Source organism: Protopterus annectens, chromosome 14.part0, assembly GCF_019279795.1.
Source record: "Protopterus annectens isolate FY-2018-M chromosome 14.part0, PAN1.0, whole genome shotgun sequence".
In the NCBI taxonomy this organism is placed as follows: domain Eukaryota; kingdom Metazoa; phylum Chordata; order Ceratodontiformes; family Protopteridae; genus Protopterus; species Protopterus annectens.
The window spans coordinates 876,549,734-876,567,134 of NC_056748.1; the positions used below are offsets into that span (position 1 = coordinate 876,549,734).

Here is a 17,401-nt window from a genome sequence, read left to right on the forward strand (position 1 = left end):
GGGCTTAATGGCAGCTACCATCCCCATGCTACCACTGGCCAGGATGCATATACACAAGCTACAGTGGTACCTCAAAAACATTTGGTCCGAACACCCACATCCCTTAGAACAGGAGATTCCTCTCCTCCCCTGTCGGAAGAAAGAAATCAGCTGGTGGATCCAGCAAGTCCATCTAAACCTGGGGACTCCCACTGCAACCACCCATTCCAACCCAAACAATGCATACAGATGCCTCAGATTCAGATTGGGTTGCAACTCTGGCATCCTATAGGGTCCAGGAAAACTGGTACCCTTCTCTACAGAGCAAGCACATTAATATCAGGGAAATGACAGCTGTCCTCCTAGCCTTAAAGACCTTTACTCACCTTCTGGTCCCAGGGATGCTCAGATAGTGACTGACAACACCACATTTATGTGGTATCTCAACAAACAGGGAGGAACAAAGGCCCACCAGCTGTGCAGACTGACCTTGCTGATATGGGAACTAGCTTCTCACCACAACCTGGTCCTGCAGGCATCCTACATCCCCTCACAAGACAACAAACAAGTAGACCTCCTAAGCAGGACCTCCTCACCACAGCACGAATGGATGCTGGACAAAGGGGTCTTCCTAGACTTAGTCCACCAGTGGGGTACTCCACAAATAGACCTTTTTGCCACCCCTCAAAACAGGCAGCTGCAGGCCTTTTACTCAAAGATACATCCCCACTTCCAAGAGATGCTGAAAGCATCCACTCTCCAAACTAGAGGGAAGTTTCTTTATGCCTTCTCCCCCTTCCCAATGATTCATAAAGTCCTCCTGAAAATACAGATGGCCAAACCAAAAATGTTGTTAGTGACACCTTACTGGCCAAGGCAGCACTGGTTCCCCCTACTTCTCAATCTAGCCAAGGGTAGTCGCTGCAAGTTACTCTACAGGGTGGACCTACTGACACAAGACAAAGGAACTCTCCTTCATCCACACTTGGAGATGTTATCCCTGACTCTGTGGGTAATAAACTTTTGATCCCCCTTCAGACACCACTACTCAAGAGGATGTGCTTTCAGTCCTGAGGGAGGCCAGCAAACCTACCACCAGAAAATCTTACCTAGCTAAGTGGGAAAGATTTACTAAGTGGTGTCTGGACAAGGGAAGGGAGTCCTGTTTGCCAGATGCCCCCCTAGTGCTCAGTTATGTGTATAAATTGATTAAAAGCAGACTTTCTTACTCTTCATTGAAAGCACACCTTTCCGCTATATTAGCCTGCTTGCCCTTGAATCCTCCCTTGCTAGCCAGGCTTGACGTAAAGCTCTTCCTTAAAGGGGTCTTAAACATGTGGCTGTCAAAGAAACCTATCTGTCCACCCTGGGACCTCAATTACATCCTGGAGAAACTAACCCAGCACCTTTTCAAACCAACTGCTGCTTCTTCCTTACAGATGTGTACTTGAAAAACCATCCTGCTGGTGGCTATCACTTCAGCCAGAAGGGTCTCAGGGCTGCAGGCCTTAATGGCCTGCCCCCCCGCCGCCACTTTCCACAAAGACAGAGTCACCCTGCGGACTAATCCCTCCTTCATGCCCAAGGTGGTCAATGACTTGTCTCTAAACCAATCTATCCACATACCCACTTTCTTTCCCTCCCCCACTAATGAAGGGGAGAGGATACTGCACTCCTAGGATGTGCACAGGCAACTCAGATTCTACCTGGACAAAACCAGAACCATCAGGAAATGTAAGCAGCTTTTTGTCTTCTTTCACCCCAGAGCCCTGGGCAAGGCAGTCTCCAAACAAGCCATCGCTTGCTGGATCAGGAAAACTATTTGGCTTTGTTACACTCACCATGGAAAAGACCCTCCTGTGGGGGTAGAGGCCTATTCCACTAGGGCGGTGGCCGCCTCCAAGGCATTCATGAGGCATCTGGACATGGCATCCATCATGGAAGCAGCCACTTGGTCCACTATCCACACTTTCACCAAACATTACAAACTGGACCAAGCTTCCAGAGCCAGGGCAGGATTCGTCAGGGCCATCTTACAAGGCTTTGGAGAATCCTCTTCAGCACCCACCTCCCTTTCATGCAACTAAGCTGTGGTACTCTCCCACAACTGGAATACTGCAACATAGGAATAGAAGGACATAGAATAGTTGTGTAAAATCTTACCATAGATGTCCTTCTCTTCCATGTTGTAGTATTCCTTCCCACCCACCATTACCCCCTATACTTGCTCTTTTAGTCCCATCTAAGTTCTGGATCTAATTATCTACTAAATGACACCAAGGCCACACACCTATTCCCACTGGCATCCCTCCTGCTGGGCCTTCCTCTCTACCTGCTGGCCTTCAAGTTCTGAGGAGCGTGCATGCAGACGTCACATTTAAGGCCCCTGGTTTATGGCCCTACGTGTGACGTCCCACACAGCTGCAACAGCCAAGCTGAAGCTTTTGTATAGGAGTCGATGTACGAGTTGCCTGAGGGTAGGAAATCCCACAACTGAATACTGCAACATGGAAGAGAAGGACTTCTATGGTTATGGTAAGATTTTACACAGCTATTCTTTCTGCTTGGTTGTGTTTTCCCTGTCAACATAGCCAGTAAGTAACAATGGGAGTACAGTCGAGGTTAATGAATAGGGGAGAGAGATGTACATTGTGCCATTGTCAGAATGGCACAGCACTGGAGGCATCATGATTGGCATGGTTAGCCTATCTGTTGCACTGTGGATCATACCTCTCAACCTCTTAGTGTTAGAAATCTGGACAAAGCCTGGCAAAATGGGGGAACAAAGGACCACAAATAGGGACAGATTTTAAATATTGCTCGTATAAACTTAGTAAGTTGCTAGAGTAACAGGGTTTGTTATAACATACATTTTCTGCAGGATTCGAAGTCTGAAACTCAAATGTATGTCATTATTTAGTGAGTTCAGTCCTCAGATCATCCCTGTGATATGCCAGAATACCACAAATTTTATGAGGAATAGACCAAAAATATCAGGCAAAAATCGGGACATTCTGTGAAAATTTGTACAGTTGAGAGGTTTGCTGTGGATCAGATCAGACTGTCACAGTGATGCTGCAGAGTAGTAATGAAATTAAGGTTTATCAGCAGTTTTATTTTTTCTTCAAGAGTTACTCAGCTGTAGGGGGCACCTGAACAGGGGACAGTTATTTTTTTCCAGTCATTAAATATGGCATAGTGGTTGTTTAATGTACAGTAATCAAAGTATTTTGCTGTCCAGAGGCCTAAGAATGTGATATTCTTCATCACTGTGGGGATGTAATATTCTATTCTATCATGTCTACTGTGAACCTCAGAAGACATTTCTTCAGTTTTCTTTTTATCTCCTCCCAAATGCTATCAGCTAGATTCTGGCGCCACTCCTTACTCCCCAAAACCGTAATTCAGAGGAAGTAGGGGCTGTTATGTGGTAACATCAGCAGTGGTTGTTATGCTAATGAAAGGACTAGAAAAGACATAAACTTGAATGTAACAGAGTACACAACAAGAATCTTCTCTTTACTCTAACATTTTTTCTTAATTTCTTGGACTATATTTAATTTCTCTGCTGTTTAAGTGTAACTGCGTAGCATATCTGTTTCATTTGTAATATGTGTAACCTTAATGTGACTACTACATTCAAGCGTATGTCTTAGGCAAATTGTTTTGTAACTGCCTGGAGCTTTTCTCCCCGGACCTCCACTGTAAATGGGTCTTTAAGGCCCAGTGTACTTTCCCGGTCCACAAATTGGCAAAATCCTGAGAGAAGTGGACAGAGGCAACTTCTTGACATTATTGAAGTAAGCATGTCAAATTGTAATCATATGAAATTTTTTTATGGTGTAACCAAAATGGCAGGTAGTATAAAGTAACAACTAGAGGCAGTTGAAAAACAATGTATTTCAGGAGCTGAAATCTGTATGATGATAACCCCACAAACAACAGTGATAGTGACAAAATGAGACTTGTGCTGCCTGATATCATAGATGTGTTAACTAAATTGATGCTGTCAGTTTCATTGCTTTGTGTATAGATGCTATCTGAATATATTACTTCTTACAACAAACTAATCATCATTTGGTTAATTTCATTTAGTAGGAACCAAGAAGACTGGCTGACGCAAAAAGTAAAAGTAATGCATAAAATGTGTAGCCAGGTAGTTCCAAAATGACTAATCTGTCTAATTATTTTTTGCATGCTTTTTTTATGTTGGCCTAACTTCTGTTTTTTCCATCAGGAGGACAGTTCTGGCAGTCTTAGATCTGTGTCAACGCCAAATCTGTTAAACGCAGGGGTATGAAATTTTACACATTACTCTACTCTCAGTTGTCACCATGCATGGGACTAACAACCCATTTAAACCAGAGGGCCAGATTCACAAAACATTTAACAAGTTATTGCACTGCATTTTGTAAGTTTTTAAAAAGCATAATGCAGGCATTTAAGTACTTCATCAGCAACAGCTGGAAATTAAGTCACTAAGGAGGCCTAATTGAAATTTGAAGACAACTTTTCCACTGAAAGACTCTCATTTCCCTATCCGTATTAAAACTGAAAGTAAGTAAATCATTGCCATTGTCCGTGGCAGAAACGTTTGTGAATAAGGCCCAAAATGGACATCATCACACCTTGTTAGTTGTACAGCACTTCTATTAGATTTAATCATCTACAGTCACATTTACTATCCTTTAGAGTATTATAATTGTCACTGCTTTCATTTTCCTTTCAGAATGGTTGCTTGTTTCCGAAATGATTTTACCAATGCTACTTGATACTGTCAAGATACAACATGTGGTATTTTACTGTGGCATCCCTTAAAGGAAAACTCCACCCTACAACTAATAAATCTGTTTTGTTTTTGCTCTATCTTTGTTTCCTGACCTATTTTAACACCTCAGAATCACTCTAGGTATATTATTTGTAATTTTAACATGTTTTCCACAACATGGCTAATGATGGGGCTTGATATATCAATGTGGTCTTATTCTTCCTCAACCCTTTCTCTTTCCCATAATGCATTGTATGACTAATGCCAGACGTAAGGAAGTAACTGTGAATTCCCATGCTATTGACATATAATGAGATTTGGGTGAGTCACTGTCATCTTCTATATCTTCTGTAAAAGGAATGCTCCTTTTCTGTCTGTAATCACCATCATTTTATGTTCAGCTTAGAGCTTGTTTTACATTATACTTAGAAGTTATCCAGCTACATCCAGAAAAGTAGCTAAATTGTAGGCCTTTGCTCAGGGTTTTCTTTTGTAGTCCAAGAGGAATTGATAGTTCCCCCTCCCCCCACACTACTGCAATATTTTGTTGTAGATATACTAAGGAGTAAATCAGTGGTTACTAGTAATAAAACAAACCAAAATAATCAAACAGTTTCTGCTACTTGCACCCAGAAAAAAATAATGAAACTATTTAAATAAGTGCATTGATCTTCCTACTGCAGACACAGAGGGGAAGATATTTATATTGGAAGTCATTTCCTTTTCATTATGAGCTGTCAGTTGCACTTGATTCTGCAAGGGTCTCTCGGTGCAGTGACAGTTTTAACACCTCTGCAGCAGTGTGGGAGGTAGAGACTGTCAGTTCCTCTTGTACTACAAAAGAAAACCCTGAACAAAGGCCTGCAATTTAGCTACTCCTCTGTGACAAACATAAATAAGTCAGTAAATCTAGGTGAAGCAAATTTAAACCCTAGCTGCGAGTTGCAACTCTGAGTCATTGGTATAGCTGAGAAAAATGATTGTATTATTATTTATTTTGTTGTAGAAACTAGTAATTAGATTCAGCTAGTCAACATTTTGACCTTTGCTGTTATTATGTACTGCCACTGTTGTTATAATGTTATACCAGGTTGATAATATGCCTGTTTTGTACCATTCCTTGAAAGTTCTACTGATGAGTAAGGCATGCAGTGTTATAATTTTAACAGTTCAATGAAATGACCTCTGTTGTTTATTTATTTACATTACTAGTTTGTATGTAAAGTGCATTACTTTTTTCACTTTTGCTGCCTCCGATCTTTCTTCTGAAAGATATTACTCAGTGTTCCTTGGGGAGTGACATAACCTAATTTCATTCACCTTATTTTTTGGTGAGTGTCTTCTAGGTTCATAGGTACTTACTAGGCTGTTGGTCTATGAAGATCTTTAAAAGCCTAGCCATGTATTCCCATGAATTTCTTAGCCCTTTCATTTAAGTATGAATAACGCAGAGACAAGCAGAACATTTACATGTTTCCCCTATCCATGAGGGACAAGGTTGTCAAACCAGGGATAAATTAGTGGTTTACCTATTCGTTTGAATAGTGTATGAGAAATACTTTGCTTTATGTGGAGAGAAATACGATTCCAAAGTGTTAGTGTTCTCTGTGATACATTTCTGTCCCTCCAACATTTTCTTTTTATGTTGCAAAAGAGATCTAGCTCTCCTGAGTGGGTATTTATGTTCCCATTGGACTTGTGAATGTGGAGTAGATCTGACAGGACAGTGTCTATTAGGGCTGTGTAAGCGAGGAAGAGATTGTCCCTCATTAGCCTGTATGACAACAAGAAGAGGGACAAGACTTTGAGACATTCTGCTTAGTTTTTATGATTTAGGCCCTTGATTTTCTTAGTAAGAAAGCATTATGGAAATTCAAGTTTTTTGGATAAGTGTATACCGAAAGGGACATTATACTTAGTAGTTGGCCTTATGAATGCAGGAGAAAGTGTAACAATTACATCCCTGGAACTGAACACCATGCCTTTAGTAATAAGCTGTGCAATGAAAAAAATGTTTTCTTACAATAGTAAGTATGTGGTGCTCGAAGGACAGTTAGATGTCTATGTAGGTTCCCAGGTTCTTAAGTACTGGATCACTTTTTAGGGGTGTGTTGTCAAAGTGATAGTTACCGTGGACTTCTTGCTTGCAAAAGTATACTGTTATGTATTTCTTGGAATTCAGTTTTAGTCTATGGTTTTGACATCAGCTATTAGTTCGGGAAAGACCCTGTTTGGAGGATCATGGTGTCCTCTGGAGAGTTTATAATGACACCAGTGTTACAGTCATCTGCAGACTTTGTCAGCTGTAAACCCTTAACAGTAACTTTGATCTCCAAGAAATAAATGCCAGAGAGAAATTAACCAAGGACTGAATCCTGGGGTACACTGCTAGTGACAGGTCTTTTGGAGGAGGTAGAGTAGCCCACCCCAATTTCCTGGGTTCTTTTTTTGAACCAGTGCACTCTCTAACAAGTTATGTAGAAGATTAACATTTAGCTGGGATAGTTAACCTGTGATACCCAGGTGTGGGATGGTGTCAAACTCCTTTGTGAGGACTATATATGTAGTGTGTGCTGATTTGACATCATCCATTGCTTCAGTAACCTTCTCAAAGAAGTCAACCAGGTTTAGTAGATGTGAACCTACCTTTAACAAATCCAAACTGGCTTGGGGTTTAGAATTTGTAGTTTCCAATATCCTTAATTCCATAATGGTCCTTTCCTTAGCTGTACAGATGTAGCTAGTCAGACTAATGAGTCTGTAGTTTCCATGGTCCATTGACTCCCCACTGTTGTGTAATGGGATGACGGTTTCTGTCCTCCATTAATCTGCCAGAAAGCCTATGTGGAGGCTGCTATGGCTATGACTTAAGGAGTCTGATGGGTCCTGTTTTTAGGCTAGGCAGTAAGCAGCCTGATATTTTACCCCGTCTCACAGAAGCAGTGTTCCTGGCCTGGGATAGTGTCTTGAGTGATTGCTGATTGGAGATTTGAGGAGGGGGTGTAGATGTGAATATATCTGGGAATGAAGGAAGGAAGGGGTGGGTGAATTTAGTGCTAAATTTCTCTGCTAGAAAATCAGCTATGTCCTATGTGTCTGAATATGTGATATCATTTATTACAAGGTCTGCACAGTGCTAAGCATTGTTTCTACGTTTTCTGACATAGTTCTAGAAGGCTTTGTGATTGTCCTTTCCCTGGATGCAGTTTTTATGTCATATCTGGCTTGGTTGATTTGATCAGGGTCTGCAGTTCCCTATTAGTTGAATGTTACATTTATTTTTACATGGAATAAGTTTTTGGATGTGAAATCCACCACAGGGGGTTATTTTTGAATTTGGTTTTGTATTTACTTTGGAGAGGGTGGATGCATTTATGCAGCTATTCACATTTGCTTACATTTTGACAGTAAAGGATTCCAAGTAAGTAATGGGGTCATAGGTTAGCTTCTGGCCAGTCTTAAGGTAAATGTGACTGATTTGTGGTCCAATTTGATCAGGGAAGGAATTACATTGGTAGGAAGCAGTGCTGTCCCATATTGGTGAGGAGCAAGTCCAAAATTTTTATGCATCTGGTTAGGGTGCAGACTAACTGGTCCAGAGAATTTGTATTAGTGAGGTACAGAAATATCTGGGCATACATGTTTTAGAGGATGCATATGTCTCCCAGTTAATATAAGGTATTGGAAGTCCCCTAAGACAATGGTGTTTAACTTAATGCATAGGGAATTCATACTACTTAGCTAGGAGGTATGGACTGAAGAGGACATAGACGTGGTTCTGTAGGTAGCGATGATGTGATAAGGGGCCTTGTTAATGTTAAGTTGGACATTAAGGATTTCCAGATTATTTAACCTTTTTTTTTTTTTGCAAATATGGAGATAGAGCCACCTTCAGTGGGGTGGACCTGAACTTTTGGTAGGTGCAGAAACCTTACACTGATGCCGTACTTTCAGTGGTCTTAAACCATGTATTTCTAATGGTGCATATTTCAGTGTGTAAGGAGTCCTTGCAGGGACTGGAGGTTTTTTTTTTTTTGAGGCCCTCAGCATCGAGCTTATGCTATCTGGATTATGTTTTGGTATGTTGGAATGTTTTGAGGACTGAGTTTTAACCTACATGCAAAAGCATTGGGGTGATGGGTACAAGTAATCCTTGGCAAAGTAATTAGTCCTGCCTACCATCTCTCTCCAGGCTGATGTACATATTGAACTCTCATTGAATGACACCAGAAGCTAAGCCATTTATTGAACTCAGTAATGTTTTGTTCATATTGAGACATCATTCTTTGTGATGTTAAAATGCTGCTCAAGGCTGGAGTCATACTTGTTACTGACACATATTCCGAGACTTCCATCATGTCTTTTTTCATATAGTCCAGGGACATATGTCTCAAGTCACTTTATCGTACATGTACTATGATTGTGTCATGTGTACTTGTGGTGCAAAGACATGAGTGCCTGCATGCTGTGGTAAATCGTGGCACCTAATAGAAAACTGACCATAATCTGTTCCTTACAAAGCCTGGTGAATGGTGCATCAGGTGTTTCTCACAATGGAGTCACACATCACTAGAATGTTGGATTGTGTGGAAGTTTGCCTTATGGGCTTTTAAATCGAGACACTAGGACTCTGAAGTATGTTTCAAGACGTGCATTGCCTATGTTGTGTCTTTGTGAGTTTGTTTTTAAGGTTACATTTAGGAAGCCCTTGTGGTTTAGGTTGGTTACATTTATGAGCCTCAGCATATGTAAGTCTATGTTTTTTGGTGTGATCTGTATGTGATAGATTTAGTGTGGTGTTGTGTGGTACTGGCAACCTGCTTGTTATCTGCAGTGTTTTCTTGTGAGAGTTTTGCCTCTAGTAACATTAAATAACTGCATCTCTCACACACTGTACCAAATAAAGTAGTAGGTGGTTGTCCGTAAATATGAAACAGTTATTACTATGTCTCAGGTGCCTGTTGTAACCAAGCTTACTATTGAGGCAGCTGGAAAGTACAAATTCATCTTTCCAGGTACTTACTAATGTGAGCTGAGGAGAGGGTATAGTATGTGAGCTTTTCAGTTGATTACTGGTGGTGCTATTTGTCTGTTAGTGATGGTGCTGGTGTTAGCCCAACATCATCTCCTTCCCTCACCAGAAGCAAAACAGTAGTATTGATTCCAAAATGCTTCCTGATAAATAGTATTACCCCAGATGTTGCTGTGTTCAATACATTCTCTATAATCTTCTCTTGGTTGCTGCCTTGAATAGAACCTACAGCAAGCCCCATTGGTGTTTTTTTAGATAGTTGTCATTCTTACTGCTGTATTTTAAGCCTCACTTGCAATTGTGTGTCATTGAATATTTACCATGGGAGTTATAGCAATGAGAAGTGTGTCCTCTTTTTTTTTTCTGCAGTGAAAGTTTGCTTCCATGCTTTAGAATACACACACACACACACACACACACTCTCACACACACACACACACACACACACACACACACACACACACTGTCACACACACACACACTGTCACACACACACACACTGTCACACACACATCACATTTTTTTGTTTTGTATATGACAGAGGAGTATCACAGCAAGCTAAAAACAGAAGTGGAGAATAAGTGCTTGCAAAGTAGAGTAAGAAGCATCTTCAACTTATGAGGGGAGAACAGAGCTTCCAGATTGTCATTATGAAGGTTAATATGCGCCAAGCCTTTTTGTGTAATTGAAGGCACATTTTCACAAAGCGAAGTACTTTTACTGAATAATCACACTTTTATACAATGTTTAAAGTACATTGTTGTTGATATCTTGTATTGCTTATTGCCTTTCCTTGTGAAGTTTGTTTGTTTGTGGTAGCATTGCACTTTGGACTGTCTCTTAACGTGCTTTTACTTTAGGAGGACTGGGGTTATTCATCTAGTGGCAGTAGGTGTTTGCCTGGTTTGTATAAGTTCAGAAGCACTCAAAAGGGCTCCAAGTGTTGTTGTTTTATTGTCCAGAGGGCTCAGTTGTCAGTTTTCTCTATTTCTAGAGCGGTATATATTTGGCACGTTTGCATGGAGCTGCTCACTGTGCCAGTACCCTGTACAGACTCAACATCCAGAAGCAAATTTTCCATTTAGAACTGCCCATATAGCACTAAGCATAGAGCAAATAGCTTTTACACTGACAAGTTTAGAGCAGCTAGTTGGCACATCGAGTGAAAATATTATTAAATTTAGTATTTTGTAGCCTAGTCTGCTTCCACCTCCCCCCGAAAGAGCACCCTTAGTAGCCTTCTGTTAACTCTCATATGCCACATCCTTGTAGCTCTCCAGTTAAGGACCGGACGACATGGATATGCAGCTTTCTAATTTCTCTGCAGCCAGCCTGGCAGATATGAGTATTTTGAGACAATGTAGCAATTTATTGGCAATCACTTATTCCTTAAAATAACATACAGTATGCAAGGGTGTACAAACACAGTGTTTTTGGAAGCTAAACTCTTACATAGAAGCACATATCAGGCTGTCAAAACCACATACACATCACTCCCCACACAGAGCACACAGCACTCACACACACAGACCAGTAAATGCTGAGGCACTTAAATGCAATCTTCCTAAACAAAAAAGAGCTCTTAGAACACCCATCAGCAAAGATTATCCTCAGCAAACATAAATGCATGTAACAAATGCAACAGCTAACACCATACATACAACCTCAATCAGTGAAGCCCCAAATACAAAGCCTCTAGGGCAAGCAGACACACTTCCCATGACTCTAATCATAGGGGGACTCCATTATGAGACATATTGATGCCCCTCTAATCAGGCTGAACTAGGAGAAGATAGTGGTTAGTTGCCTATCTGGAGCCAGGATCCACCAGATCACACACACACTGAAGTCACTGCATCATCATAGTCCATGTAGGTGTGAATGACCTGAGGCATGCCTCCCTAGACTATATGAAGACAGACATTATAGACCTCTCTGACTGTGTCCCAGGCTGGTATGAGCCTAGCATTGAGCAGTGGATTATCTTCACCAAGGATGATGCCATGATACCAGCAAAAGATGATTGATTTTAACAACTGGCTGAGTTTCTGGTATGATTCTAAGGGGATCCAGTTTTTGGCAACATGGGAAGACATGGCTAACAGACCATATTGTTTTTCCAAGGATGGTATATACCTGCCCCCTTGAGGGTTTTGAATACTGGCCAAAATGTTATCCTCCCCATATTACCTTTTTTAGGCAATGCCATATTGACAAACCTACCAACATAGCAAAATCAACTTAGCTGAACCTGAAGATGTTACTGCTCAGTGCCAGGGGCCTAGACAAAATGCTAAATTCTCTGCAAGACCTCTCTCACTCTGGATAATATAGACATCTGTGCAGTTGCCAAGACATGGTTTAAAGCTGCAGAGAGAGTACCTCAGCTGTGCAAGATTTCAGTGCCTTCCACACCTTTAGACCAGTCGCTGCACCAACAGTGACTAAATGTGGAGGTGTCTCTATATAGATCAGTAACAAGCAAACCTCTAGGTTGACTAAACAAGATGACGAGTTGGTGTTTCTTCACGTACAGGTCACCAGAGATAAAATCCCATACCATATCCTAGCAAGTTATAGGTCACCCTCTGTGTCCCATGAAACTCATAGTGCATACTTAAACTTGCTGGAGACACTCACCATCCATCCTAACACCTTAATCATGGGGGACTTCAATTATCCTTCTGTAGACTGCGAATCCTACTTGGCTACAAATCTGCAGGCACAGAGATTCCTGGACTTCATAATACAAATACCCTTAAGCAGTTAGTGCATGTGCCCAGAAGAGGTTCTAACATATTGGACTTTGTACTTACAAATATAGAAGAACACTGCACCACCCCCCAGTGTCACATCCACCCTGGTAAGGGACTGACCATAAAGGTGTCTTTTTCAAAATCAAAATCAACTTGCTAACCCCCAGTAAACTCAGTAACAGTTTGGAACTATCCCAAGGCAAACTACTTTTTATTAAGTGATAGTTTGTCAAAATTCAGTGCCTTCCAAATCCAGAGAACACAGTAGCCTAGGCAGAATTGTTCACAGAAACTGTAGAGCCATATCAATGGCTGCATAGATGCTGCTGTACCTACCAGAAGTGAGCCCAAAACTAACTCCGAAAGAAACCACCCCTGTTGGCATCCCATAGTAAACAGGTAATACATCAAAAGGAAAAAAATCACGGCTAAAATCAGAAAGTGTAACTTCCATAAAGATAAGAATTTTCTCCTCAAAATAAGCAGGCAGCTAAGATGGCTAATTACATTCAGTAATGCCAATTTTGAGGTCAAGATGGCCTCCCAAGCAAAAGAAAAACATAAGGCCTTGTTCAACTGTGTCAGAAACCTCAAAGACAGCACACAGCAATGTGCTGAACTAGTGGTAATGGTGCTACATTCACTGAACTGGGTGATAGTGAATCTCCAGGCTGACGAATTCAGTTCCAACTTTAGACCCCATTCACCCCCAGCCACCTGTTAAGAAATACCTTCAAACATAAACCCTCCAACTATAAATAGAGAAAATGTTCTAGCTGTGCTCACTAATACCAATAACACAGCCTCAGTGGACTGTGATAATATCCCTGTATGCCTCCTGAGTAGTCTAAATTATGACCTGTCAGGGCCACTGGAGTTACTATTTAATTATATTCTTAAAACAGGCTTCGTGCCAAAAGAATGACGGACTGCAATGGTCATCCCTCTTCTTAAGGGTGGACCATCAACAGATCCCAGAAACTACAGACCCATTAGTCTGACTAGTCTTGTATACAAAGCCATGGAAAGAATGATTATGGAAATGATCAGCAAAAACATAGGAGACCTTCAGACACTGGATCCACCCCACTTTGGTTTTGCCAAGTGAAGGTCATGCCTAATGAACCTAGTGGACTTCTTTGTGGAGGTCACTTAGGCAATGGATGAAGGTAAAACAGTACATGCTGCCTACCTTGACTTGGTTAAGGTAATTGATACAATACCCAACTCTGGCACTGTTAACAGACCTATGGAATTTGCCATAAACTCCTATATAACACACTGGATAGCCTGCTAGTTCACAGATAGGACCAAGGAAGTTAGGACTGGTAAGACCACGCCCTCAAAGAGGCTAGTCCCAGTGGATTCCTTAAGGCTGTTTGCTAGGCCTGCTCCTCTTTAACATCTATTTCTCAGAAGTTAAGGCCAATGTCAAAGGCCTCTGGGTGTCCAAGTCTGCAGATGACTACAAAGTGGGAACAGTTGTAGAATCCCCCCAAGACACTAACATTTTACAAGAGGGTCTAACATAGACAAATGACTGGTGGTAAAGCTACTGCTAAAAACGCAATGCCAGGAAATGTGTTGCAGAACCTTTTTGGAAGTCAGCCACCCCAGGAAACTACATAATCAATAAAACACTCCTAAGAGTTGACCCATGAATTAGAGATCTGGGAACACATGTAGACAGTTACCTGACCTTTGACCAGCATGTATCCAAGGTAGTAAGGAAATCCTTCTGTGTTGCTCAACTTATAAGCAAGTACATAGCATCTGGGTCCAGGTAAGTCATTGTATCGCTTTACTCAGCCCTCATCAGACCCATCCTTGATTATAATGCCCTTTTGGTATGTAGCTGACCAGACACATGCAGCAACTAGAACATTGCAAAGGTTGCTAAAAACAAATATGGAGCATAAATACTATCTCCAGTGTGGATCACCTCAAAGCTCAAATTCTGTACTAAGTCTCCTACAGGCTCTGTAGAGAGGTGATCTATGCCTGGCATACAGGGCATCCCTGGACACTACTCGATGAACCTTTTGTGCATCTGCAAAACAAACAACACAACTACTAGATCTAAAGACCTAAATTTTGCTTGCAACATAAATAGGACATGTTGGAGAGACAAATATATATCTCAAACAATTTCCTTTCTCTCGAATAGGCTCTCCATCCATGTGAAACAAAGTCCCTCACTAAACTTATTTAAGTATAACTTGGACCATTGTATGGAAAAATGAAAATTCATCCCTGGTCTGGCGCCCATGTATCTGATGGACAGTGGCAGTCAGTAAATCATGTCATAACCAACAGTCACCCACCCCCACCCACCCATATAAATGTCTAAAACATATAACTTTTGAGAGATGTTTGGGTTGCACAGCTAGGTTTATATAGGCATTAATGGTCATTAGCCAACTATACACACCTATGAACCTCTGTGGCCACCAGTCTTCCAGACAAATGTTTTTATTATTCAGATTTCTGTAGGAATGTATGGTTGTATTCATGCAGCTACCATTAGATGGCAGTTTTGCTATAAACTGTAGATGTTCTTCCTGTTTCACTGTTGCAGTCATCACATTTGGGTTATCCCTACCAAGGTAACCCTCAGTCGACCCGAATACCAGAGGCTTAGTATTTCTGCGTCGGTTGCTGTCACTCCAGGACTGACGTCAGGTCATCAGTGGTATAAAATAAGGCAGCCAATGCTATTACATCAGTCTTTCTTGCCGAGGAGCCTGAAGCAGAAGCAGTTCACATGAGTGCCGGTTGGCTACTACCTGAGTTTTTCGTTTCCGAGTTTAAGTCTTCTAAAGCAAAGTACCCCGTTGGGTATCCTTTTTTCTTGCTCTAACTGATGTCAGAAAAAGTTAACAATTATCTCGCCTGTAGAAAGCAAATACCACACCGAGACTTTCATTCTTACTGCGTCACCTGCTTAGGCCCAGACGACGTCCCTTACTGTCGCTTTTGTGCTTTGTTCAATGCCAGAAATATACATCGTTGGGCCCTTATTGTAGGTAGATATTTTCGTCGTCAGTCCTCGAATTCCGATATGGCTTCAGTAAGCCATCCGACAGCAGATCTTCAAAAAAAAAAAAAACGTAAAGATAAAGACAGAGACAGACCGCACAGGTCCAAAACTGCTAAGGACGCTTCCGTTAAGCTAGTCGTCAGTTCTCTGGTCCTCAGTGAGGCGCTTTCACAGCCCCTGATGCCCACTTCTGTGGATTTGCAGGTGGCTACTGAGACCTTTTCGGAGTCCGGTATGCTGCGAGACACTTCATCGACTAAGGATCCTGTGGATGTCTCTACCTTGGATGGGTCCGGAGCCGCTGAGCAGGCACCAGCTTCTGAGGAAGTACTTCGCACTACTGATTCTCGACACAGACCGACATCTGTCGCATCTACTGTTCTTTCGAAAACTACTGAGTTTCTAAGGCCCAGGGTATGAACCACACCCAAAAAAATGACAACCCAAGCTCAGGCAAGTGCTTCCTTGCCTCAGTCTCAAATGCTTAAAATGGCGGAAGACCGTATAATGCTTATCAGGGGAAGCCAGGCTACCCCTTCCAAAAGAAAAAGAGATTTGTACCCAGTAGTTTTATCTGAACAGGAGTCCGATGACTCTGATGCATCTGAATATGAAGATATACAACCCCTCTCTGCTTATGAGGATTCTGATGCAGAGGAATACATCCCTTCAGCCTCTCCACCCGAGGACTTTTCCTTTGGGGAAATCCTACATACCTTAAGGGAGCATTTCCAATGGGAATGTCAAGACTACCCTCAGTCAAAAAAGAGACTCAGGGAATTCTTAGATCTTCTACAGCACAGACCTCTGGCCATTCCTCCTGCCCTGGATGTTGTGGATGATGTTTTTATGGAATCCAGTTTGACTCCTGATACCTTCCCTCCTGCTCCCAGAAAACCTGACAGGTACAATAGAGTCCTGGCCTCTCTCAAATTACTTTTCAAAAATCCTACTGCTGACCCAGAGGTTATCTCTCAAGGAACTGAAGGAGTTAAAGTAACTCCTGCTAAGAATCCCACCCCCTCAGATAGGGATTCCCGAACATTAGACAGATGGGGTAAAAAAGTATACACCTCTGCTACTCTTGCTATTAGAGCACTAAATTGTCAGTTCCATATGTTGAAATATCAGCGACATACCATGGAACTCCTCAAACAAAAAATATCTTCGTTTCCTGCTTGTGCAGAAAATAGTTACAAGAGTTAATGCATTCTGCAAGTCAAGTAACTAAGCTCACCTTACAGTGTGGTTTTGATGTCCTAGAAGCATCTTGCAGGGCAGCAGTCACTGGTTCTGTCCTTAGAAGGCATGCTTGGCTTTAGGAACAGCTCTTGCCAGACCATGTCAAATCCAAATTACTGGAAGCACCCTTGCACAAAGACAAATTATTTGGCACCAAGGCAAAGGAGGTCTTAAAAAAGATGGAAGAAAAAACGAAATCTATGCAGACAGTTAAAGACTTCTTGCAGGTCCAGCCACCCCAAACACTGGTCCTTTCCTGCCCCCTCCAGTTCAGCTCAGCCCAGACCCTGGGGAAGCGGGTCCCCCAGACAACAGTCCCAGGGAATGCAGAGATCTAAACAATGGAGTTCCTCCTCTTCAAAAAAGTGCTAAGCCACCCCCTCATGGTAAGAACTCAAGGGACTTTACACTTCCACCCCCCTCCCTCTCCCCACCTGCTCTTGCCCCTTGGAGGAAACTCTCCTTCCACGCAAGCAACTGGGCCACCATTACCAAAGACCGCTGGGTCCTCAACATAGTGTCCCAGGGATACAAATTTTATTTCTACACTCTACCAACCCCAAAAGAGTTCCCAGATCTTCCCC

The 17,401-nt window shown here is 41.9% G+C and overlaps 1 protein-coding gene across 5 annotated transcripts in view; it reads left to right on the forward strand.

Annotated features, from left to right (window-relative positions):
* Positions 1-17,401, forward strand: part of TBC1D12 (TBC1 domain family member 12) — a 1,516,811-nt gene that overhangs the window by 653,625 nt on the left and 845,785 nt on the right. For 3 of the 5 annotated variants that reach the window (XM_044056656.1, XM_044056657.1, XM_044056659.1), the window contains exon 3: positions 4,217-4,273. The exons of the other annotated variants lie outside the window; for them this stretch is intronic. In XM_044056656.1, coding sequence (XP_043912591.1) covers positions 4,217-4,273 — 57 coding nt within the window. The remainder of the gene's footprint in view (positions 1-4,216; positions 4,274-17,401) is intronic. 5 annotated transcript variants of the gene reach the window in all.